Source organism: Drosophila santomea, chromosome 3L (genome assembly GCF_016746245.2).
Source record: "Drosophila santomea strain STO CAGO 1482 chromosome 3L, Prin_Dsan_1.1, whole genome shotgun sequence".
Classification (NCBI taxonomy): Eukaryota; Metazoa; Arthropoda; class Insecta; order Diptera; family Drosophilidae; genus Drosophila; species Drosophila santomea.
In genome coordinates this window covers 15,648,852-15,675,907 of record NC_053018.2, presented here as the reverse complement: position 1 = coordinate 15,675,907, position 27,056 = coordinate 15,648,852, and the positions used below count along the sequence as shown (strand labels likewise).

Genomic DNA, 27,056 nt, shown 5'->3' with positions numbered 1-27,056 from the left:
AGCAATTGATACAAATTACGTTAAATTTATTAACGATAATACAAGGTATCAGAAAATCAATCGTTGATTGCCATAAATTTGAATAAAAATGCATTACAATTTTATTAAACGAATTTAATTACCAAGAAGAAGCTGATTTTATTTGAGGTTATAGCGCACAGGGTAGACGCTTCTTAAATTTAAAATTATATTAATTGTAATTAATTACATTAAGTTTATGTTAGTTGAAAAGCATGTCATGTCATTTCTAAAAACATGTTTCTGACTTGACGTGCTATTGCCCACAGAGAACACAAGTTTTATGCATTTCACCCTGGGATTAGTTTTCAAAATTGTGTCAGCTATGCAGAAGTCAAATTATGATTTATAGCTTTGAACTAAACTGACTTATACGCACAGCGATTTTAATTTGGCTTAACAAATACGAGGACATTCTGGTGAAAGTTAATTTAAGCAATAATCCCCACATGTGTTTTGGCTCAGTCAACAATATTTGATGTGCATGGCATACACAAACAAATCCGCTTAAATTTCTATCTCATAATGCTTGCCCGAGGGGATCTGTTATAACCGGAGTCTTTCGACTTTCGAGAAGGCAAATATTTTCACCTGATATTTGCATAAATGCCACCCAGCTTTTCCTACCGCCTAATTCATTTACAGAAAGTGTCGAGTGAGGTCAGAATATTAAAAAGTTGTTGTTTCTTGTTTGTTTGACGTGTCAAACTGTGAGCAATTTAATTTAAATATAAATGTTAATTTCCTTCGCCTAACGAACCAAATTTATGGTAACTCAATTTTCGAAAGCCAAATGAGTTGCAGCTTTAGAGGTCAAAAACAGAAAACAGACGACTTACTTCATACGTCACATTTCTCAAAGGTTTGTTTTTCTACAAGCTGTTCGGAAAAGTTTTTATTTTTGGAGGGGATTTCTCAGAAAGTCGGAAAAAGTTGTGACAAAGCTGCAAAAGTATCTGTATGTGCAGCGACATTAAAAATTTCGTACATACGATTCAAAAGTGTTAAGACAGAAGTAAAATCATTCGTTTATAACTGGCACTTAAACGTAAGCTTATAAAAAAAAAAGACTTTACATTACGCTTTTATTGCCCTTAATTAATTTTAAATTTCAAATTAAACCTGTTGACTTTACCAAGTACTTAGCATAAATAGTTACAGGAAATTAGAAACGCGCGTTGGAAAAAACATAATTGACTCGATTAAGTTAGCCAATGCTTTATACAACATTTTATACCACATTTTTGGAATAGCACAAAAACATTTCAATTAGTAGCGAATCAATTTTAGCCAGCAAAACATGCGAGTTTCAATTTTAATATTTCGAATATTTGAGCAAGCAGGCAAACAACTACAAAAAACACGAAAATATTTCACGTAATAACAAAATGTATTTTGCAGGACCGCCAAAATGCAAGACCATAACAAGAGGGGAGCAACAAAGCGGGAAACCTAATTAAAATAATTAAATTTCAACTGGGCAGCGCTTGGGTAAAAATATGCTTACGTGGCTGATGATGGACGTCCTGCAGTTTGTGAAAGGGGACATGGCACCCGATCCAGAAGGAAACACCACAAGCTGGTATAATGCGAACGAGAGCCTATATACCACGGAACTGAACCATAGATGGATAGGCGGTAGTTCCACAATTCAGCCAGAGGAGCCGCTATATGGCACCGATTTGCCCACCTATGAGCATTGCATAGCCACGCGGAATTCCTTTGCTGACTTGTTCACCGTGGTTCTCTACGGATTTGTTTGCATTATAGGCTTATTTGGCAACACGCTGGTGATCTACGTCGTGCTGCGCTTTTCCAAAATGCAAACGGTCACCAATATATATATCCTTAATCTGGCGGTGGCAGATGAGTGTTTCCTGATTGGCATACCCTTTCTGCTCTACACGATGCGAATTTGCAGCTGGCGATTCGGGGAGTTCATGTGCAAAGCCTACATGGTGAGCACTTCCATCACCTCCTTTACTTCGTCCATTTTCCTGCTCATCATGTCTGCAGATCGGTATATAGCCGTGTGCCACCCGATTTCCTCGCCCCGATATCGAACTCTGCACATAGCCAAGGTGGTCTCAGCGATTGCCTGGTCAACTTCGGCGGTCCTCATGCTGCCCGTGATCCTGTATGCCAGCACCGTGGAGCAGGAGGATGGGATCAACTACTCCTGCAACATCATGTGGCCAGATGCGTACAAGAAGCACTCGGGCACCACCTTCATACTCTACACATTTTTCCTGGGATTCGCCACACCGCTGTGCTTCATCCTGAGCTTTTACTACCTGGTCATAAGGAAGCTGCGATCGGTGGGTCCCAAACCAGGCACCAAGTCCAAGGAGAAGAGGCGGGCTCACAGGAAGGTCACCCGACTGGTTCTGACGGTAATGATGGCGACCTAATCACAAAAATCCTTAATACACTCTCCTTTTTGTTTAATCCACAGGTGATAAGTGTATACATCCTTTGTTGGCTCCCCCACTGGATTTCGCAGGTAAACATTTGTAGTTGATTATAATGTATTTTCGATATTCATTTTCGCACCACTGGATCTCCAAGGTGGCCCTGATTCACTCGAATCCCGCTCAGAGGGACCTATCCCGACTGGAAATACTCATCTTTTTGCTCTTGGGTGCACTGGTGTACTCGAATTCGGCGGTGAATCCCATACTGTATGCCTTCCTGAGTGAGAACTTCCGCAAGAGCTTCTTCAAGGCCTTCACCTGCATGAATAAGCAGGATATTAACGCCCAACTGCAGCTGGAGCCCAGTGTATTCACAAAACAGGGTAGTAAAAAGCGGGGCGGATCCAAGCGCCTGCTGTCCAACAATCCGCAGGTGCCCCCGCTGCTGCCATTGAATGCTGGCAACAACAATTCATCGACCACCACATCCTCGACTACGACGGCGGAAAAGACCGGAACCACGGGGACACAGAAGTCCTGCAATTCCAACGGCAAAGTGACAGCTCCGCCGGAGAATTTGATTATATGTTTGAGCGAGCAGCAGGAGGCCTTTTGCACCACCGCGAGAAGAGGATCAGGTGCAGTGCAGCAAACAGATTTGTAACCCAGTAACAATTTCGTTTAAATAATTATATGGATGATCAACACAAAGTATATAGGGCATTTAAATGATTTTGTAACTCTTTCTTATTCAGACAAATGAAGAACTTAAGACTAAGCAGTATTAATATGTGTCTACATAGTAAAAAGTTCAACCAAGATTTGAAAACAAGTCTGTACAACCGCACATCGATATATTAGCAATATAAAAGAGTGGATGGGGCTCAAATGAATTACATTTCCCTTATATTTTTTTGCAAAAACATCCTCGACATGCCTTGACAGTTAATAATTTATAAGTAATATGAATAATTTATAAAAACTATTAAATTATTGTATGTAACGTATCACCCAATATTTAAATAAATATTTTACTGCCAATAAACCCTCTAAAATAAGATAACATTAAGTCTCTTAGTAAAAAAATGAAGATAAATAATACTATCGACATCTTAAAATACATTCTTGTTCTTAGTACTTACCTACAATAAAAATGGTTGCTTCTCCAGTAGATTTTCTAATTAACCAATTAAGTAATTAAGCTGATTTATGCAACTAAAATCGCAAAAGACGGAATTGTATTAAATAAGCAGCTTAACGAGAAGTAAGTCAGCCAGCCAAGGTGCTCGTTAAATGTGAAATAACGTACTTTTCTACGTGGGAAAACGCAGGATACAGGAGTTTTAATTGAATGTAACAAACTAAAGTAGAGACAACTTTAAATTATTATTCAAGGTTTTAATTGTAAATATAATATAAAATATAATAAACATATACTGATGAAATCTGATACTAAAAATATAAAACTGTTTGTTTGACAAACAGTATCTCATGGGATAAGCTGAATATTCTGTAATCTAAGCTAAGTACTTAAATAATACTTATATGGTAAATGTGCTTAAAAAATAGTCAATAAAGCAATGTTTGTATAAAATATTTGTATGTGTATTAATGTGTATTATGCTTTGGTCTTACGGGTTAATGGAAGAACTGAATTTTAGCCTATTTATTATGTAAAAATATCAGTTTAGAGAGTTTGAAACTGGATAGGGAACTTTTATAGTCGTATGTACATTTACAGCAAAACTAAAGTAAAACCAAACCAATTAGAACAGTTTTCAAAACTACTTGGTCGACATCTTTTTGCGGCTAATTGATAAAATTAAATAATAACGAAAAATAAATTAAAAATGAAATGAAAACGTTATTCTGCCGCAAATATCTCCTTAAAAATACTCTCTTCAAGGGTGTATATATCATTTATTTCGATTCCGTGATTTTTGCATTGATTAAACCACCATATTTCGGGAGATGGCAAAAACTTGTTCACGACCACTTAAAACGATTCAGAATATAAATTTACGTCTGACTTTTTGGCTTGTGAAATGCAAGTGAATTGAACCATATTTTTAATCAGAGATTTCAATGGATTTTTTTTCTCGGCTCCGTTCCGCATTTAAAGTTGAAAGGATCTACGTCTTGACAACTTAGTTTTCGACCATTAATTTGTCAGCAAACATACCTTAGAATCTTTGTGAACCTCAGGAGTATTTTTTCGTGCTGCCGTTGTTGCTGATTTATTTGGTTGCGATTGAACTGAAGTCGAGTTAAGAGCTTTTAAGCCAGCGCACTTTGGAGAACTACCTGCCAATATATTGTATTCTGCTAGCTGCAGCGGCATTAAATCAAGTTTAGGAACTTGGCTTTCTGCCACTTTCCCGGCTTGCTTTTCCCCATTGATTTATGCGTTTCAGCGCGCCGGCATAAAGAGTTGGGCGAAAGGTGAGGAGTGAAAATGTTAACTCAAATATGGAAAAGCAATTCATTGAAAGGAAAAAATAAATAAATGGCAAGAACGTTTGAGCTTTGAGCTGTTTGTTGGGGGATTTTAGCAAGCCATGAGATGGAGAAAAGGAATCGACTGCTTAGCAACTTTTCGAGTGCAAATTTGTGAGAATTTTCCGTGTTTGGTTTTGGTTGGTTTATTTTACTTTCCTCCTTGGCATCTGTATCATTATTACTGCTGTCTTTGTAAAGCCTCGCCTCCGTTGGTCCTTAAATCCCTGAGTTTCAGCTGAGAGTTCACTTCGTTGTGTCAATTAAAGTATAAGCCATTTGATTTATGTGCTAAGAAGGAGCGAAATGCATGCTGCAGAAATTTGCTTTAATTAGTTGATTGGTTTGCGTGTTTTGAGTGCATGGCCTTCACAATCCTGCGGTTGCCCGAAATGCAATTGCAGTATAATTGTGGAAATTGCGGTTTGCAGTTAACTCTTTGATTATGGACCAGTTTTGGTTTTCTATTGATCGATTCAACCGAGCAAACCAAGGATGTCAGTGTCAGGGCCAAGAGCCTCGAATTCAAAGTCAGACAGGGCCAAGAGGGAGCCATAATTGTCATTGGAGTTTACATTGGATATCGCTGGTCAAAACGGGTGGACCTCCGCTATAGCATGCAATCTGAAACGTGAGCTTTTAAAAATCCCAGTTAACAGCACTGAAAAAAATACACCTTAAGTAAATAGTAATTAATAATTTGTTATTTTATTACATTTTATATTTAACTGTCTTGTATTTCATAGTTCTTTCCATAAATTTGTTTATAGTCTTAAGTAAATGTGGCTTATTTTGAATAATCTAAATATTAAAAAATCCTTTCGTATATTTAAAGCCCCTTTTTCCTCAGTGTGGGAAAAAGCCCTTACAAAGTGCAATACGTGACCCAGAAAGTAGTGTGAGCCTTTCTCGCTGGATCTGTTGCATTTTCGGCTGGATGAGCTTTGTCTGGCCAGCTGGCTGCTTCCGGCCCTCGAATGCAACTCCAACTGGGAATGGTCCACTTTGGCCGCCCACCTCCGGCTCCTGTGTCTGCACTTACCATTTCATTATTGCCGTGATTGGATTACGCCGTAAATGCATTTCGCTGTTGTCGTCGGCGCTGGCCGTATACAGAATTATCCTTAAGGTCCTCGCCCGGACAAATGGTCCTCCTCAGGGCAACTGGCTCGATAGCAGTATCGAAAATTCTCAGGAGGATATGGTGGTAAGTGGAAGGACCCAATGAAAGGTTCCAGCTAGGGCTTTAACCCGTGATTGGCATAGTTGTAGAACATTTAGTATAAAGCATTTGCTTTTCATTAATAATAAAAATTATAGCTTTCCACTCTAAAGCAGCTTGATTTTTTTAATAAATAATAAACAAGTTGTATTGTAATGAACAGATTCAGAATGCTTCCATGACCTGCGTACAAATTAAATTTGTTCAGTTTCTAACAAACTAAAGTTAAACCAACTCAAAATGTACCTGGGCACGACTTCTCAACAAATCCCAATAGGAAAATTACTACTGGCTATCTTTGTGTTTTTCCACGTGCAAAAACTGTTTTTGAAACATTTGTCTGACCTTGGCAACCTTTTGATATGTGAAACCATCAAAAACTTTTGAAACTCAACCCAAGCGAAGCCACATTATCAACGAAAACTACGAATGCTGTGGCTTGCACAGATAAATTTAATATCGACGGCAGGACGTAGAAAATAGCAAACCAAAATTATTTTACAATTATTTAACCACCAAACTACCCATGCCCGCGGAATCCCAATTTTGTTCAGGTTTTTTATGAAATTCTTTCGCCGGATGCCTCCTTGCTGCTTTTACTGGTAAGACAACAATGTTTACGCATTAAAGTCAGAAAATTTGAACGAAACAAGGAAATTATTTGTAAGGGAAATGGAATGACAATAAGGAAACTTTTTGACGCAATAAAATGTCAGGAAAAAAAATACACCAAACAACAACAGATGTAAACTTATTATGTGTACCTATTAATTGCCCTTTCTAAACTTATATTAAATAAATAAATAATTCCAAAATAAATATCTAAAAATCTAATAAATCTTAAATAAATGAAATTTTATTTAATGAAACTATTAGTATTTTAGAAACTATTAATATTCAAAGGGAAACTATCTTTTCTTCAGAGCTATCGGAGCATTCTTAGAAAGGGTATAAAACGAGTGAAACTTGAAGCAAATGACTTCAAACGGAAATGTTTTGTTATGACTCCTTCTCAAGTTATGACTCCGCTGTCCAGTGAAATGCAAATTTCCATTTAACTTGGGCGCTCCAAAGACGCTGGCTAAAAACTTTACGGCACTCCAAAGATTCTCAGCATCTGAGGCTGCCATTTTCCCTGCAATTACAGGAAGATTGCACGACCAAGAAGCAAGGCGATGGCTATGACGATGGCGATGGCGACTAACTAAAACTTGTGTAATTGATATGTGTGGTAGCAAGTTTCTAATGGAACTCCTGCAAAGCAGATGCAAGCCAGTCCTGGTGGACAGTGTCGAAAAGCTTGCGGTCTCCGGAAAATTGGGGTCGTGCTCCACACTTGGCTCAAGATGGAAGAGTGAAGTTCGACACAATTTGCCCACTGGATTGTAATTGGTTTTGCGGTGTGGATGCCATGCCTGCAGATGAAACCCGAAACACGCAACATGAGTTGGCAATTACAAAAATTCAATTTAAAGCCAACTAATCGGTTGTACGAGAAATTCTATTAGAAAGGATGCGCTCAATTAGACAATAGATATATTTCAAATTAAGTTTATATGAAGATAGCTTTGCTTAATAGTAAGGGGACTAAATTATTTATTCATAGACTGATACTAAAACTTTATTTTTACATCGATTTAAATCAAACCCTAATAAATATTAAACGTGTTACTAAAAAGGTTCAAGTTAGAGAAAGACTGCTATCCGAAAGTTTTTAATTTATATTAATATGTGTTTACATGTATGTAATCTTAAAATTCTTTATACGTATAAATCAAGTGCTTTTAACCATCGGCCTAATGTTTTTAAACATTTAATTATATTGTTTACATATTTGGCACACGTACATAGGTATTCCCAAATAGCTTTTTTATTAATCAACAGTCTTCAAAGTAAGTTGTACTGCCAAGCTGCAAGTGCTCAGGCGTCGTTTTAATGGCTCCAAAACGCCTGTGACCTTTGACACTGGAATGCATCCGTCAAGCCCCCGCGCAGTAGCTCCTCACCCCCGCACATCCTTTAATCAACCGCCATAATTTTGAATGACATCCCCTCGCATGGAAAATGCACGCTCGTCGCCGTCACACAGGTCCCCCGAAACATTTAAATGCCATTTCAATTACGCTCTCTATCCCAACAGGACCTTCGCCCCGAAAAACCCCCGGTGCCTCTTAACCCTCTATTATGCGTGGGGCCAAAAGCTTCCGCTTCGTTAGTGCAACGTTTACGCACAAATTAACACGCTGGCAACTGGAACTTTTTGCCATCCAGGACGACTGCGAAACACAAACGACAAAGGACTGCAAAACACACAGAGCGACTGAAGAGCTGCTGGATAAAAACAAAAAACATCATTTCAATTTTAATGAGCAGCAGCAGCAGCAGTAGCAGCAGCAGTAGAAGCAGCAGGAAATTATTCGGAAAAATTGCGTAAAATAAAAATGCATTTCTATTATATCTTGGAATGCAGCTAAAGCAGCAGACATTCCCCGGTGAATGGATTTCCACATCACGTTGCATATGTGCCAGAGTCACTGGAATGCATTTGCATTAAAAACAGAACTCCTAAGTGCATAAGTGATGCCAGAGGCATAAAAATTACCAGGATACGTACGGCAAATTGCAGCAGGAGTCGTGCTCCGCTTCGGTTGCAAGCCTCCACAGACACACACACACTCAATTTTCAGCACTCATAATTTTCTATTTACCACTCAGTTATGCCGAGAGGCTTATTGGCATTTGTGCCTCCGCTTTTATGGACGACGCCAGCTCCACCATTTCGATTTCACACAAACTGGTTTGGAAAAACGCACTTTCTGGGTATAGCAAACTAAAGAGATACTGCCAATTTCCTGTATACTCTCAAAACACTGAAGTTTTTATTAAATTAAATCTAGCTAGCTTACCAAATCTGCCCTAGCTGAACCCTACAGTAAATTATTTAATAATCCTAAAATATATAATTATGTATTAGCTTAACGTAAGAAGTCATAAAATTGTAAAACAATTTAGTCAAAACAATTATAAAAATAGTGGATATAGTAATAGTTAGCATACTCTAACATAAGTAAGAAAATATATGCCAGAATTCATTAGGATACTACGGAATATTTTTTGAAATTAAATTCCTATCTAATCAATCTTTCGCCAATTGGCTTCTACCGCCCCACCTCAATAAATTTGGCAAGTTGAAAAATTTCATAATCAACATTTTTCTACCCTAGAACAGCACACACACCCCGCTTTTCCACTAGCATTTTCCTTTTACTGCGTGCAACTCCCCAAAGCTTTTTGGCTTAAAATGTTAATTGGACGCTGAAATGTTAAATTAGTAAATGGCAAAGCGGGCCAGAAAAGAGGGCGCTGGAAAAAATGCCAGAAAAATGTAAGCCCGGCCAAAACCCACAGCAGTTATGAAAAATGTCAGTTGGATGGCAGCCAACATGGTGGCGGTGGGGGGAAAAATGGGGGACAGCCAACTTCCGGTACAGTGGAGCAGTGGAGGCGCCCTCAACTCCCATTTTATTATGCATAAATTATGAAATTACGCAGAAAGTAAATAAAAGCGAACCGCCATTCAGTTTAATGCCGTGTTGGCAGACTCGTTCTTTGTCTAGGATCCACAGACAGTGATGACAACTTTGCTACCTTTGAAGTAACTTGTACTTTTTCTCTAAAATAACTCGTGAGTTCCAATTGTACCATCAATTATGGAAGGACTTCATCTGAACAGACAAACAATTAATTTCCATATAAATTCCAGCCAAAATAGAACTCTGCGCCTTAAAGCAGGCTTTAAAAATGGCATTGAAAAAGCATTGAGCTCGCCATTATAATGTACGGATTCTTGAATTAATAAATAATAAAATAAAAAATAAAAATGAGTTCACCATCACTGCCCGCAGGAATCTTACCCCTTCGGCTTTAAGAAAGAATTATAAAGCCATTTACGTGTCGTCGTTTTAATTTGCATTCTGCAATTTGAACTGTGATTTTGAGAGATGGCTGCGTGGGCGAGTTTATCTTGATTCTAGTGATAGCCAGGGCGACGGTGATTCTGGGCAGTTGGCTTAAGCACCTGTCATCCAGTCACCCAGCCACCCAGTTACCAGTTACCAGGGCTGTGGACTGGTCAAAGGTCATCAAGTGGCTTACTGCTGAATTAAGCGAGCCTTGTCTACGGAATGCTTGCAGAAATAACACTGTAATGCATTTCACTAGTAAAAGAGCAAATGTTAATTAATGAATGTTTTATCCCAACGTGAAAGATGATTAGCAAAAGCTGATCTAAACAATTGATTAAACGAAGAACATTTTGCTAGCCTTACACTGTCATGTTTACTCTATGAATGATTTTCATTTAAATAAAAATAAAAACTTCACTCAATAATGTGTGTCAATTTAAAACACATAAAACTACATTTTATGTATTCAGCACACAGAATGCGCTTAATGAGAAATTGTACCACTTTAGAGGTATCGTAAAAGGTGCAAATGACAGCGAATACTGAAGGCAGCAGCATCAATCGAATTTAAATTCAAACAATTCCAATTTGATTCACCATCATCTGTCCAGCTGCTGAGCGTGCAAATCGTAAATGAATTTTACGATTGATCGAATTTTCCAATTTAATGAGCGAATAAAACATACAAAAAAGACGTCGAAAAATACGGGAGTAGGATAAATGAAATGAAAGGCAGCACAGGTAAATTGGAAGCCGAGTCTTAGAGGGATTAAAGATTTATTAAGAAATGCATCGCGCTGAAAGCTCGCCGTCGAGGAAGTCGGAAACCGGATGAAGGAGCTACGCTGCTCAAACAGTGAGCAAATGAAAAGCAACTTGAGATAAAGTAATCAATGGATTCTTTATGCGAAAAAAATTCAAACGAGCAGCTAAAGTGATTTACAATGAGCTAAAAATGATGATGAAGACAAAAAAGAAGGACGCAAAACTAAGACAAGATGTTCAACGTTACTGAAAATTAATGATTCAAATTTGTTGGTGCTAGCAAGAAGATAGAAGTTGGAGCAAAATTTGTGAAAATATCAAATGGATTCGTAGAATACAAAGTTTTGGTAAAAGAGGTATAAATGCAAAATGCATCAGGTATTTGCATGAAAACAACCATCTGCAAAATAATTAAACACCCAGCCAAAAGTGCAGACAACTTTATCAGCTAAGCAACAAACAGAAAACAATGAAAACATGTTGACAGACGCTCACCAACTCATATGAAATGCATTTCAATTAAATGCAATAAATTAAATATAAATCCAGCACATACCATCTAGCCATATGCCTCCTCCGTAACCTGACCCCCAAAATGTTGCATAATTAATTAGCCAAGCATGTGGCGAGAAAACAAGGTCAACACCAGATTTCATTTCGTTTACAAAGACTGCAAATTATGCAGAAAATAGGATGCATGCGCAAGTTGGAAATAGTGTTTCAATAATGAGGGTCGGCTATATAGCTACCTCAGAAAGTCCGCACCATTATATGGTTAAAATAGAATTAAATTTTAAGCTTTACTTTTAAAGTATTAAATCACATTATAAATCAATCTACTTTTTAAATATAATATATAATTCCTTAATGATTATTGAGTCAGGAATAACAACGCACAAGCAAGCCGCTTGGTCCTATTAATTATTTTTATTAAGTTGAAATTCAGTTAAAATGCCTTATTATTTAAGAAAATATTTCTTTATATTCAAAGTTGAGTTCTAACGATTTCCTGTTGGGTGCACTTTATAGCCGAGCACTTGCCATTCCAGCACACACATGAATGCCCCTCAAATCCAAAATCCACCCACGCGATTTGCTTACAAAGCCCTCGAGTGCAGCAAAGAGTTGTGAACGGCATTTTCGCAGTGAATGCGAGCCCACAAGTGGCATCTCATCTCATCGGTATCCGTATCCATCTAATGACATCCAGCAGCTGTCAAACAAGGATGATGACTAAGAGTGACTCAATCTTTGACTGGCAGCCAACTGGGTTCCAAAGCATTTTAATTGCTGTCTCAACGGGCGGTGCTGGCTCAGCCGTGGCCCCGCCTTTATTCCCGATGCAATGGGGAATGAAAGGGCATAAATATGTTGACCTTGCACTCAGTCAGCTAGAAAGCTAGAAAGTGAAAGGCAATGGGGTTGGGGGCGGCTGAAAGGGCGGGCGAATTTGCATAATTTGTATGCAGCGGGTGCGGCGATGCAATTGCACTCAAACCAAGCGTGGAATTTAGTTGTTAGCAGAACTTGCTGACAAATTGTGGCCCAGTCGACACCTCAAATCCCCAGAGCCGCCCACAGATTTAGCCATATTCCGCACCTTCCCCTGCCACTTTACCTTCGTCTGTGCGCCGTCTGTGGGAATTTTTAGCCAAAAGGACGAAGGAGGCCAAAAGGACGACGACCATGCTGGCGACGACGACGCTGTTGACGACTTTCGCCATTGAGACAGCCAAAGTTTTTATGGCAATTTTCATCAGAGCCAGACACTTGAAGTGAGCTCCGCGCTTTTCTTTTTGTTGGCTGCATGAATATGCGGATTTTAACATAAATTGCAACCGAGTTACACATTTCTTGCCCTGGCATTTCCCTTATAGGCCCGTTCTGAATAAAGTGGAAAAGTTTTCGCTCCAAAGAAATGATATGAAATTGAAATTGTACCACGTTAAATAGGATCTGTTAACTGAGGTTAAACGCTAGAATAATTACTCTTCAGAACCAGTTGAAAATGAAGTAACTTGCGTTACTTGAAATTAAAGAAATCTTTTTCTGCACCAAGCTTAAGAAAGGGCGCAGAAAAGTAATATTTCACTTTTAACAGAAGTTTGGAATTCCAAATACCAGCCATCAAAAATCGTATAAAAGTTCTGTAGTTGTAGCATCCACGAATTTCTATGAAATGCAACTTTAAAATAATATTCCAAACCATTTTTAAAGTTGCTTCTACTAGCAAGTTTTAAAACTGTATTTTAAAATGTTGGCTAAAATTTCGTTTCCAAAGAAATAGTTAAAATGAAACTGACCAAAGCAAATACTCAATTCAAATATTCTAAAAATTTGGCTCAACAGTTTACTACTCAATTAGCATTATTCATGGCCTAGACACACGAATTTGTCTCTCCTTCTGTGAAAACTTATGAACGTTTTGGGAAGAAAGCAAACTATCAAAAGCTCAATATGTGTACAGGACACTTGATTCAGATCCTGTCCTCAGTGAGCTTTAAAACGGAACTGGGCAAGATGAAAAAGATGAGTAAATCTCGCAAAATGTCAACACACTGCAATGGAGATGGCGTGGGAGGAGGAGCAGGAATGCACAGATTTCATCCTGCTCAATTTTGCAGGATTTGCCGAGTCGCCGGGACCTCAAACTCGGGGCCAGGCAGGTGTCCTGGTGCATCCATTAGACGACCCTTGCCTGAGCTTTTAAGCAGCATGCCCAGAAGGCTTTCACTGGACGAGGAGCGAGTATGAAGGCATGTGGACGCAATGGCCAGGCTGCACGTTGAAATTTGTATGACCCGGATACGCATGGTGTGAGTCCGGGTCGATATATGTATACGGAATAGATACACTTGCGAGTATATGTGGACTCCGTCATTTATACGATGTGCATCCGGGTGTCCTGGTGTCCTGGTGTCCTGCTGTCCGGGTGTCCGGTTGAATGCCCGACTGTCATTTCGCTTTCGGTTTCACACTTTGCAGCGCAAACAACATTTTTACAGTCGGTCTTTGATTTGATTTTGAGTGCTAACCTGATGGGTGCGAATGGGTGTCTGCGGGTGTCTGCCCCACTGCGATGGCATCGGTGTCAGTTGAAGTCACCACTTCGGTTGCAACTTTGCGGCAATTTTTATTTACGTGCGGCAATCCATTTTGCCATACTTCCTCCCGGCTCACTGCATTTTGGCCACCAACTCAGCCGGGAGCCCCTCGTTCTGCATCAGACTTAATTAAGTTTTTGTCCTCACTCTGGCTCTGTGCTCTGTGGCACTGTTTACATGCCAGCCAGCCAAATGCCCAAGCTGCAAAAAATAAACACACAAAAATAGGAAAGCAAATAAAAGCTGAAAAGTTGACAATGCGCAACAAAGTACAAGAGAGATTTATAGGGTGTCCTTAGAAGTTTAAAATTACGTATTTCCATATCAATGTACATCTTGAGAAAACATTTTGTCAACTGCTAGATAAAGAAAGATAGCACACATAACAACTAATTAATTTGATAATTTACGAAAATAATAAATTATTTTAAAACATATAGCATGTCTATTAGTAACTTAACACAAAATTTTTTTTTGAACAACCTGGTATTTTGATATTGATACACTCATTTACAAAAGTACTACATTTTTTTTGGACCCTATAAACTTTCTATTTTGCACATTTAACCCTAAAATTGTTGTTTTCTGAATTCCCCGTAGTCCAATTTTCATTAAATGCAATCCAGTAGGAAAAGAGCATTGAAAACAAATTAGTCTCAAAGAAAACTAATTGCCATTTATTCAGTGATATTTGAGCTAAATAAAAAACCTAGCTTCAAAAGAGAAAAAGAAAAACAAGCATTTGAAATCGAAATTTCCTCTTGATTAAAATGTTAGATAGGTTTCGATGATTGTTGGCCTATCATATTATATATATTATATCTACAAATTCAGAGCAACGAAAGCTAGACAAACGACCAGGAAACAAGTAAGACTCGGTTAAATAATTATTATCCACTTCCTCATGAAGCACCTTCTAATTGCCATTGTTAATTTGCAAGCATATTTCACTGGGCAGAGGCTTTAAATAGCACTGAGTACGGAAAACTCTGTGAGAAGGAAGCCACACCCGAAACCGAAACCAAAACCAGAACCTAAGCCAAAGCGGACAATGAAGCGTGAAAAGCGGAAACGGAAATTAAGCGACTGCAGTGGAACTGGCTTCAGAGCCCGGATCCTGTGGATCCAGGACATCGCCGTCGCCATTGTCGCGTCACTTGCCACGAGGTGGCCATTGTCCATTGTCCAGTGTCCTTTTCCTCTGCCGGCCATTGTGCACTTGGTTTTACAGCGGAGACAACGGCCACGATGCCAAGGCTCCAAACGGTGGGAGTGACTGGGAGTGGGTGGGCTCCACCGTACGGTGCGCCCTGCGTTTGACTGCTGCAAATTGCACGCGGTGGTGGCGCCGTTTGTTTACTCTCTCTGTCTATTGGTGGATCTTTTTGCCTTCGGTCACTTTAGTGAGTTGAAGATGCTTTTTTCAGAGCCAGCTTTAAATAGTTAAAATTAATGAACAGGGACCAATATAAATGCAGAAATAATTTAAAAAGCACGAAGCTTGACCTAAGTTAGTTATTTAAAGTGGGTTAGGTTGACATATTCTTATTCGTATATTTCTAGGACAATAGAACTGAACGCCATATTTCTTTGTAAATAGCTAATACTAACAGGCTTTGTCGCATATGTCACTGCCATAAATGGATTGTGTGCCCTCTACTGTATTATGGGGTTCGGTGGAATTACACATAATTTGCCTGGTTTCGAAATCTTGCAGCAATAAGGAACAAAATTCGAGATTTCCTAATCAGCCGTGGTAAACTTTATAGAAGTCCTTAAATACCCATAAATAAATCAGGTATTAGGTAAATCCAAAAGCAGATGTTATTCTACCAAGAAATATACCTGCGACAGGTATAAGTGCAGACTACCTGTTACCCTCCATCTTCAATTTATATATAAACCAGAGAAGACAAAGAGAAGAACATCAGTCAGCAACTGAATCCTGTCATAGACACATCTCAGTGCATTCGAAGCAATTTCAAAGAGTAATCATCTTTGGTGCCTAAAATCGGTCAATCTTGCCAAAGAGCTATATCCACCATCACTTCACGTTTAGTTTTCGAAACCAGAAGTTCCATATCGCAATCATGTTCGACGAGCCCATCTCCAGCTTCGTGTTCACCAACGAGGAGACCACGCAGACCTTCCACCACCAGTGGTTTGCCCAGGGCCAGTTGCACGAATGTGCCACCTGCTACAGCTCCATCGACGCAGATGAGCCGCCCTCCCAGCATTGGCTGCGCGGAGGAGAAGCTTCACAGGGCCTCCAGCTCACAAAGCAGCAGCAGGCCGTCCTGGACATCATCGAGGCCCGCCAGATCGAGACCTTCTTCTTCTGCGACGAGAGCTCCAAAGACAAACTGGAACACTTCATGGGGGAGACCTGTGCAAGAGGAATCCCCGAGCTACTCCGCTGGATGTTCCAGAACAACACCGTGGCCGTGGAGTTCAATCTGGCCTGCTATGTGAACGCCATGGACCAGGTGTTGATCTTCCAGAGCGGCTCGCTGAGGGTGGACCACCACTACGACGTAGACGAATCAGTGGGCGTGGTCTACGAGATGCTGATGCAGAGGATCGAAAACTACCTCAACTGCAGCAGCGAGTACGGGATGGCAGAGTGCAGCATCACCAGGCTGAAGGTTCAGGTGAAGAGGATTAGGGTGGATGCGGAGGGTCAGTCGGCGGACTCGTCCTCCTTCGCTCTACCCCTGCAGCTGCAAGAGGATGAGGGGCTGACCACCACTACCGGCTGCTCCACCAGCGAGTCGGAGCTTGCCAGCCTGCGCTCCGCCTACCTGAAGCACTTCCGCGAGTGCAACGGCTACTTCCCGCCCAACATGCGCGTCAATCTCTACGGACTGCAGCAGTGCAAGACCACCAAGGAGCTGTATGTGGTGCCCTACCATATCAGCGAAACCCTCCAGCAGCTGCCCAACAAGAACTTCCTCATCCTGAACAACATCATGGGTCAGTTCCAGCGGCTCCACGAGCTCTCCACCCCAGTCAATTCCATCGAAAGGGACCAGACCAGCTCGCCGCTGAAGGAACTGCACTGCCGGAGGTGTCGCACCCAGTTCTCGCGTCGCAGCAAACTGCACATCCACCAGAAGCTGCGCTGCGGCCAGGACTTCTCCGTGGACAGCATGCACGCGGACATCGTGGAGATCTACGAGCAGTGCCTGCCCATCTCGAGGAGCGTCTTCCAGCACGCCTGCTACGGCATCACCAAGCCCAAGACCGTGATGCGGAAGGGTCAGTTTGTGCCCATCGAGTGCGACTGGCGCAGCGAGAGCTCCGTGAAGGTCCAGCACGGCCCGTGTGTCGTCATCAGCAACGCCCAGCACAGTAGTCCTTGTAAATTTTATTAATAAACGATATATTTTAAGCTCCAAATTAATTATTTTTTTCTTACCATGGGAGGCAATCAATGAAACAATTCTTAAACTCAAGTAGATTGAAATCGTACTCTACCTAACGGACGGTACATTAATTGCATTAATTGAGTAACTTTATAGAGTAATAGGGGTATACTACATACGCATAAAAGGATTATCAGGTAGAAGAAAGCGTTTCCGACCATATAATTCTTGATCATTCTTGATTAATAGCCGATTAATATCGATTAATAGTGGAGTGGCCTGTCCGTCCGTGTTGCTGTCGTGTAAATGTCGAGATCTCAGGAACTACGAGAACTACTGTCGAGATCTCAGAACTAGCTAGAACGTTGAGATTAAGCACAAAGATTCTAGAGACATAGACGCCTACTCTAACGCACAACACATTTTTTTTTAATTTTTCATTTGTAATTTTTCTTGTAAACTTCTCCTGATTTAAAAAAAGCTTTTTTGTCACCACCACTCTAACGCTAACAAGCCGCCAAAAACTGTCAATGTAGCAATTTCTCCTTCGCACTTCCACTAGTTGAGTAACGGGTATCTGATAGCCTGTTAATTTGACTACAGCCTTCTCTTTTGTTTTATTAAAAGTTATGTAGTTATACGCAAAGCCAATCCTATTAATATTTAATAATACGATTTAGTAGATATGGGAGTTAAAGTGGCGCGTGGCGCGATTAATTATTATTAATTGTTAATGTATGGCAATGGCGTTCTGATAAATGCGGGCTAATTTTTCAAGGGTGTTGGCGAGGCATTTGTTGGTGCTAGAGTGGGCGTGTCCACATTTGGAAACAATCTTGCACATCGTCTTTGTCTCTGGAACCCATTCTCATACGGACATGGCCAGACTCGACTATAGATCCTGGTCAATTATATTTATTTTTTATGGTCAGAAAGGCTTTCTTCTGCCTGCGAAATACTTCTCAACGAATTTAATATCCTCTTTCCTTAATTAAATAACAAAAAATATTATATTTATATTTTATGTACATTTAACATATAACAGAATATAAATTCACAAAAACACGGCGCAGTGCTTTTCTTACCGGCAAACGAACTGCTAAGCAAAAGAACGATTAAAGAGAACGAAGAAGTTATTTGCTTATAACTTTGTAAGTTACTTCTGAAACTTAACATTATCAAATGTTATTATTGTATTAAAATTACATTTAAGACATACCTGAAAAATTGTTGTTGTTTAAATAAAAATACGCCTAACAAATTCAAATATTTTGTTAAACTCCAACTCAAAATTTCAAATGGTTTTATATACAATCTCTAAATAATCATTTTTAAAGCATAATTATTGTTTACGATTGAAATTCAATACAAATCTTAATGATGTAAGTCATTATTAAATAATTACTAATTTCAAAAACAAAGTTTCAATTTCAATAAAAGTGTAATATAGTGGTTATATCTTAGGTAGAAGGAAACCTTTTCGATGCTTTAAAGTATGTTCATGATCCTGACCGATTTGTCTAGTCTTTTCGTATAAACTTTAAGACAACTCAGCCCCTAACATTGCCCTAGATCTTGTAACGAAAAGGTTTTTTTTTGTATTTGCAAGGATTTCAACATAATTTCGCCAGAAAATGTAAAGTAGAGGATTTATCTTAAATTTATCCGAGTCAACAGAGATGCCCGTTACTTAGCTAATGGAAAGAAATAAATGCAGAAGAATCTTGATACTCATTATTTAGTAATATGTAAAAAAATAAAGTGTGGACGGATAGTTTGTGAGCGATTGAACGGCTTAGTCGTTTTCAACTTCCTAAATCTTTCACGTCTATTACTAGAAGTCATCAGCCATTATTGTAGCCTCTATTATGTGGAGTACGATTTCAATCTACTTGAGTTTAAGAATTGTTTCGTTGATTGCCTCCCATGGTAAGAAAAAAATAATTAATTTGGAGCTTAAAATATATCGTTTATTAATAAAATTTACAAGGACTACTGTGCTGGGCGTTGCTGATGACGACACACGGGCCGTGCTGGACCTTCACGGAGCTCTCGCTGCGCCAGTCGCACTCGATGGGCACAAACTGACCCTTCCGCATCACGGTCTTGGGCTTGGTGATGCCGTAGCAGGCGTGCTGGAAGACGCTCCTCGAGATGGGCAGGCACTGCTCGTAGATCTCCACGATGTCCGCGTGCATGCTGTCCACGGAGAAGTCCTGGCCGCAGCGCAGCTTCTGGTGGATGTGCAGTTTGCTGCGACGCGAGAACTGGGTGCGACACCTCCGGCAGTGCAGTTCCTTCAGCGGCGAGCTGGTCTGGTCCCTTTCGATGGAATTGACTGGGGTGGAGAGCTCGTGGAGCCGCTGGAACTGACCCATGATGTTGTTCAGGATGAGGAAGTTCTTGTTGGGCAGCTGCTGGAGGGTTTCGCTGATATGGTAGGGCACCACATACAGCTCCTTGGTGGTCTTGCACTGCTGCAGTCCGTAGAGATTGACGCGCATGTTGGGCGGGAAGTAGCCGTTGCACTCGCGGAAGTGCTTCAGGTAGGCGGAGCGCAGGCTGGCAAGCTCCGACTCGCTGGTGGAGCAGCCGGTAGTGGTGGTCAGCCCCTCATCCTCTTGCAGCTGCAGGGGTAGAGCGAAGGAGGACGAGTCCGCCGACTGACCCTCCGCATCCACCCTAATCCTCTTCACCTGAACCTTCAGCCTGGTGATGCTGCACTCTGCCATCCCGTACTCGCTGCTGCAGTTGAGGTAGTTTTCGATCCTCTGCATCAGCATCTCGTAGACCACGCCCACTGATTCGTCTACGTCGTAGTGGTGGTCCACCCTCAGCGAGCCGCTCTGGAAGATCAACACCTGGTCCATGGCGTTCACATAGCAGGCCAGATTGAACTCCACGGCCACGGTGTTGTCCTGGAACATCCAGCGGAGTAGCTCGGGGATTCCTCTTGCACAGGTCTCCCCCATGAAGTGTTCCAGTTTGTCTTTGGAGCTCTCGTCGCAGAAGAAGAAGGTCTCGATCTGGCGGGCCTCGATGATGTCCAGGACGGCCTGCTGCTGCTTTGTGAGCTGGAGGCCCTGTGAAGCTTCTCCTCCGCGCAGCCAATGCTGGGAGGGCGGCTCATCTGCGTCGATGGAGCTGTAGCAGGTGGCACATTCGTGCAACTGGCCCTGGGCAAACCACTGGTGGTGGAAGGTCTGCGTGGTCTCCTCGTTGGTGAACACGAAGCTGGAGATGGGCTCGTCGAACATGATTGCGATATGGAACTTCTGATTTCGAAAACTGAAGGTGAAGTGATGGTGGATATAGCTCTTTGGCAAGATTGACAGATTTTAGGCACCAAAGATGATTACTCTTTGAAATTGCTTCGAATGCACTGAGATGTGTCTATGACAGGATTCAGTTGCTGACTGATGTCCTTTTCTTCGACGGCCCGGCTTATATGCAAACTAGTACTTCAGGGTAACAGGTAGTCCGTGCAGGTAAATTCCTTGGAGGGACAACATCTGCATGTGGGTTTCCCCTTTACCTAATCCGTCATATAATTATGGGCTAAGTTGTTCTAATAATCGAGTATAACAGCAGCTGCGCGGTGATAAACTTACTACGGTTTATTAGGTATAATCCGTTTTTAGCAGCTATAGGTTTTCCAGGCAGATACATTTCCAATAATCTTAGATATTTAGACCTCTCGCCTTCCTTCATGATTAGAGGAAGACATTCTGTAACAATATTATCCCAAAATATAGATATGTTTATACTTATTCCCCTTAGCGTTTTAATACTTCTTAACTCAGAACAATTATGTTTTGTGTAATAACCCTTTAGGCGGCATTCACTTGTTGAAGTGACGTATTGGCTTTGACAATAATGTGTGAACAATTGTTTAATTACCGTTTCTGCTTTTCCATAAAAAAAAGAAGCACAACCAAAAAAAATTAAACAAAAACCTTTTGTTGAATTATTAACACATCGCAAACCAAGCCACTTATTGCAATTATATTCGAATGGCAAAGAACCAACAAAAACTTTCCAGATAGATGAAATAATCAAAAACATGTTTATATTCCTTTCTAATTAGCCAACGGTTTGAAGGGAGTGTAATTGGATAAAATAGTTGTGTAAAAATTAATTTGGACATAATTGTTAATTATGTATATGTTTATGCTAAATACTATAACAGCAAAAAACATATTATGTATTTTTAAAAAAACATTCACGTCAATATTGTAATTTAACCCAATAAAATGTAGTTCATGATTATACATATATTTGTATGTGATGTGTAGAACGTATGCTTTAATAAAACCTTAAAAGTATAAAAACTCAAAAAATATTTGGTTTTAACACGCGTAAGATCTACCAAATTTATTTGCAAGGACAAAGGTTCTAAAATCCTTAAAAAAGAGTATATGAACATTACAGACTCCAGACAACATCTACTATATCAGGTCTGCACCAGAATACAATTCCCCAAGGGCCAAACTCTAGTGTCACAACACGTACAGTTGCGAAAAAAATAATAGCACCACCATACCTTTTTTTGTTATCGATCAAATAAATTAAGGTTAAGGTACCGATAGAACCAAATACTGATTTTTCGCATAATGCTAGATATTTTTCCCATCCAAAAATGAAAAAAAAAATTTGAATTGTTCATACCTTCATTTTTTATAATTTTTTTTGGGCGGCAAGGTCTAAAATGAGGCGAAAACAAAAATAGCACCACTATCGGTTTTTTCAAATAATCAATAATAATCGAAGGATTGCTTTGGTAAAAAGCATGTGGTTATGAAACTTGACACTTGTTCTATTATTTCGAAAACGATTTTAAAAAATTTCCTTAAAAAAATCATTAAAATGGGACGTGGAAAGCACTGTACTGAAGAAAAACTTGACTTGATCAAAAAACTCATTTCTGAAGGAAAATCTTTTAGAAATATTGGCCAAATCCTTCAATGCTCAAACAAAATTATAGGAAATGTAATCACCTACAACGAGAATCCCGAAAAACGTGGGAAAAAACAATCATTGGGCACCCATCTCTTCAAAAGGCTAGTGCCCGAGAGCAAGAAGGATCCATTTAAAGCTCCTACCGAACTGAAAAAGGATCTCAACATATCCGCAACAGTGCAAACAGTTCACACATGTCTAAGGGAACATGGTTTAAAAGGCTGTAGTCCAAGGAAAGGTCCTTTTTTTAAATGGGAGACACATACCCAAACGCATTAAGTTCGTCAAGGAACATTTAAATTGGCCCTGCGAAAGATGGACGAACTTTTTATTGTCAGATGACAGCAAGGTGGTTTTTTTTGGTGGCAATGGATCTTTATCGAATGTAAGGCGCCCTAGGAACACCGAATATAAGCCAAACGACACAGTAGAAGCAATTAAACACGGCGGATCCGGTGTAATGGTATGGGCATGTTTTTCTTACTATGGAGTTGGACCAATACATTGGATAAAAACCATAATGGATCAGCATGTGTATGTGGATATTTTGGAGACGGTGATGCTACCCTTTGCTGAATATGATATGCCGCTAAAATGGGTCTTCCAACAAGACAATGACCCCAAGCATACCAGCAGGAAAGCCAAGGAATGGTTCCAAAATAAATCAGTTCATGTTCTGGAGTGGCCTGCGCAGTCGCCAGACCTCAATCCCATCGAAAACCTTTGGTCGGATATTAAAAAGGCAGTTGCAGCTTTTAAGCCAACTAATAACGAAAGCCTATGGACCGTGATTATGGAGTCCTGGAGCAATATAACCCCAAAACGGTGCCAGGACCTGGTTGACTCCATGCCAAAGCGTTGCGCAGCTGTTATTGCTAATAAAGGATACACTACCAAATACTAAATTAATGGGATCGGCGTAGTTTTAATATACAATCACTTGTTATTAATGAATTTGTTACTGTTAAGTTTATATTTTATGTTTAAAGCATTTTTTATGAAGTGGTGCTATTATTTTTTTCGCCCTTTTTTGTCATTTTTCATAAAGTTCCTTAAATAAGTTAAGAATTCATAGAACAATTGTGATTTTTTTTTATTTTCTAAAAAGTGAATTGTTTAACCTTTCTAAAAAGGTATTTCAGATCCTTTTAAACCCAAAATTGTAGATAGGAGACTTATTCAAAGTTTTACTGGGCAAGTGGTGCTATTTTTTTTTTCGCAGCTGTAAGTCAACACGTGAAAATTGGATTATGTGTAAAATTAGAACGGCGCGTGGCTACACAGGACACAATGCCAGACGAGGGATCCTGCAAATTGGTCTGGAAGTACTCCAGGACGACGACCAATGTCGATTGGATAACCAACGAGGCACACAACAAGCGTCCCAGGAATGCGGTGCCATTTTAAATTCAGCACGCAACAAGAAGTCCAAGACTCGCCAGGATAGGAATGCGTTTCAGGAGGCATCCATAATTCATGGAGCAGTGGCAAAGACAAACAACTAAATTATCGCCAGAAGTCCAGAAGTACACGGCAAATTTGGTATAAATTTTATGGCAACCCAGATCGCCATTTAAAATGCCAAACAAAAGACTTGGTACTCTGTAGACCGCCGATTCTTTTTTCTCAGAGAGAGAACAAAGAACTTTGTAAAACCCAATATATACACATTATGTTTAGACTTATCCTCATAAAATATTGTACGCGAACATTAATAAATTCCTACATATTTAAAAATTTTAAAATGCAATAAATTCCTTTAATTTTAGTACATTTCTGTTTATGTTGTTGATTTACCTTCATAGCAAAAACCTTATGTATTTAGTTTTAAATTATAATAAACTGCTAAATGAAATTTGACATGTTTACCAAAGAGTTTGTTTCGATTACTAAAATAACGACCGAGTATTAAGTAAATAGCCAAAACCGTAACAAAACTTATTTATGTACTGAAATGTTGGGCTTGTTTTTGAAACATATAAACTAAGTAGCAAGAGTATTCAAAAACTTTCCAACGCTTTTCGGCCAGACATTGGTCATTGCTTTGATAGCCCAGACGGCAATCGACAGGACAGCAAGTGCAGAATATGGTCGGCCAAACAGGACTTTAGCTTTAAGGCCATTTCTCACAACGCCTAGACTGTCGGATCGCATATCGCAAATCGATTTTTCGTTCTCGGTTATGTTTCGGTTATAAATTACAAAGTGAAATGACATGCCGTCCCTCGTCAAAATCGCTGGCCAAGCCAAAGTATATAAATCATACGCAATTTACGCGGGGCCATTCCTTGCACTTTGTGTGTGCTTGTGACTCATTATAGCCGTCACTCCCCGATCCGAAAGCCTTGTAATAATAATTCAAATAGGGTGGCACATTAGTTCCGCCATTTTGAGCAGACAGTGTACAATAAACGATGGACCAACAGGTTGTGACAAGTGGATTTGGTCGAGACCGGAGGCTAAAACACTTTGTAGACACTTCATAAATGTCTGCGAACGTTGCACCTCGAAAAATGGTTCACTATTTCTATCAGCAGTGGCAATAATACAATGAATTTAATGGTGAAATCACTTATAAGGGTTCCTAAAAGTATGCTATGATAAGTCGTCGCATTTTAAAGGATTCCCTCGTACTCAAACATCAAACGGTTGTCTATTTAAGAACAAGAGTACTATGAATGCTGGGGTATTTTATTAACTGTAGGTCGGTTATTATTTCAAGTGCACAGTAGAATGATTGATAGTCCGCTTGAGGAGGGAAAAAGGAGGCCTACTCCGAATTGGAAGCCCATAGACCATAGCCCGTGAGCCCATAAAACGTTTTTCGGCAAAATGTTCATCAAGTAGCCATACAATATACAATAAATAATAGAACAGTCAGAAACATTTGATGTAGCACCATAAAATATAAATGCAGCTACCCCAAAAAGAGTCAAATAAGACTACACCAGCTCATTCAAATTGTTGCCATCTGCACATAAGGAGCAGACAAAAGATATAAAGTAAATGAAGCGCCTCGCAAAATGCAGACTTCAGATGAGTAGTGGCACCTCCTCCCAGACGATGGGGGGGGTATTTCATTCTATTTCCATTTTCACATACTCGTTTCTCAGTTGCCATTCAAAGACGAGCTCACATCCACAGTTGAAATCGAAATCAATTGTTATACACAATGAAAACAGTTTTCCTACACAATAAATGCTTACCGCACACTTTGGGATATTGTGCACTGGAAAAAACAGTCTTAAAATTGTGAATAAATTTAGGAAGTGTTTTCAATTTGTTAAATAATATTTTAGACCATATAATAATCTGAATTCCGTTAATAAGGCTTCCAGTATGTTACATGTCAAATAAAATCAAAATAGCTATCTCCAACACTTTCTCAATTCATAAACGAACTATTTTTGAAAAGCATCAGAAATACTTCTCAGTGTTAGTGCCAAACGCAAAGGAATTTCGGCCAGCAAAGCAGCTCCTGCTTTAATATAAAAATAATCATTTAAGCAAGGAGCCAGGTCCCAATCTTCCAGGTTCTTCTGCCTGACTGCGAAGGAACAATGAACTGGAGGATTGGAGGAGGGAATCGCATGTGAATCGTATGTGAATAGTATGAATGACAGAGAAGATAAGGTTTAACATCAATCGCTACTTGGCAGACTTGGCAGTGCTTAACCTTGAAATGCTCGAATTCAAATGATTATTTTGTCTGGTTTGTTGGGGGTGTAAGTCAGGACAATTGCTCGGGATTGCAGTAAGTGAGTTCTCTGTGAACAAGCTTTTCATTGATTTAAATCAAGAGATTCAATCCAACATTTTCCGTGTAAGCTGCTTAAAAATTACGGAATATGTTTGTGCTAAAGAAATTATGTTATGATTCTCTGCTTGTTTTTTTTTCTATCAGCTACATAAAAGATTTTCAGGTACATGCGGTATTATAGTTAATTTTAATACAACAGCTTCTGGTTGTAATGCGGAGAGCTTTTTCATTTTTCACAATAGCCGAATGGACAACAAGTCCAGCCAACCACGGAAATTCTCCAGCTTCGTTTTCATGAATGCAGATTGCGTGCAGTGGCGCAGATCAACGGATGGGATACCATACATAGTAAGCCATCCATGCGAATGTATACATTTTAATACCCGCAAATATGAATGAATGAAAATGTCGAAATCAAATCCAAATAGAGCGCTACAAAGCATGCCTGGCAATCAAAAGCCAAAGATGAAAATTAATTTTTGCCAGGCCTTATATGTGATTAAGGTTGGGATTACAAAGTACGAATGTTAGTATACTTATAAAGGGAATGCCTGAAAACAAGACAGCAAACAAATGCCAAATTGAGGACTCGTCAAATGGATGTTATTAGCATAAATTGCTTTTTAATGCCAAAGATTGTTCGGCAAAAGCATTTTAATCCGCATATGATTATCACATGCTTGTACATTTGATTTTCCACGGTCTGGCAGTCATACGTCAGCTCATCTCGACTCAGTCTGAAACCCTAAGTGATTTGTTTACTCAAGGGGAATTGATTGCAACGAAAATCGAGGCAGACAAAGACAAAGGCAGCCAGCTGCGGCCCAAGAATCCGATTCCGAATGCGAATGGGAATGGGAATCAGCTCCAAGAGCTTAGACACACGCAGAGGTCGTATAAATCCATCCATTCATTGGACACACTCCCAAACGCAGATGAACACAAGTGTAAATTTGCCATTTTTATGGTTTAAGTGTCACGTCATTAT

The 27,056-nt window shown here is 39.8% G+C and overlaps 3 protein-coding genes across 3 annotated transcripts; 2 read left to right on the top strand and 1 right to left on the bottom strand.

Moving 5' to 3' along the window:
• Positions 1-964: 964 nt before the first annotated feature.
• LOC120448490 (somatostatin receptor type 2) lies at positions 965-3,308 on the top strand. The gene is made up of 4 exons (XM_039630520.1): positions 965-1,066; positions 1,420-2,411; positions 2,474-2,521; positions 2,587-3,308. The coding sequence occupies exons 2-4, from the start codon at positions 1,518-1,520 to the stop codon at positions 3,094-3,096; spliced, it is 1,452 nt and encodes a 483-aa protein (XP_039486454.1). The 5' UTR covers positions 965-1,066; positions 1,420-1,517; the 3' UTR covers positions 3,097-3,308.
• Positions 3,309-15,658: 12,350 nt separating this feature from the next.
• On the top strand, positions 15,659-17,383 carry LOC120449802 (protein terminus). The gene has a single exon (XM_039632447.1). The coding sequence runs from the start codon at positions 16,075-16,077 to the stop codon at positions 17,356-17,358; it is 1,284 nt and encodes a 427-aa protein (XP_039488381.1). The 5' UTR covers positions 15,659-16,074; the 3' UTR covers positions 17,359-17,383.
• A 1,914-nt stretch (positions 17,384-19,297) lies between these two features.
• On the bottom strand, positions 19,298-20,668 carry LOC120449920 (protein terminus-like). Its single transcript, XM_039632612.1, has one exon. The coding sequence runs from the start codon at positions 20,604-20,606 to the stop codon at positions 19,323-19,325; it is 1,284 nt and encodes a 427-aa protein (XP_039488546.1). The 5' UTR covers positions 20,607-20,668; the 3' UTR covers positions 19,298-19,322.
• Positions 20,669-27,056: the final 6,388 nt, after the last annotated feature.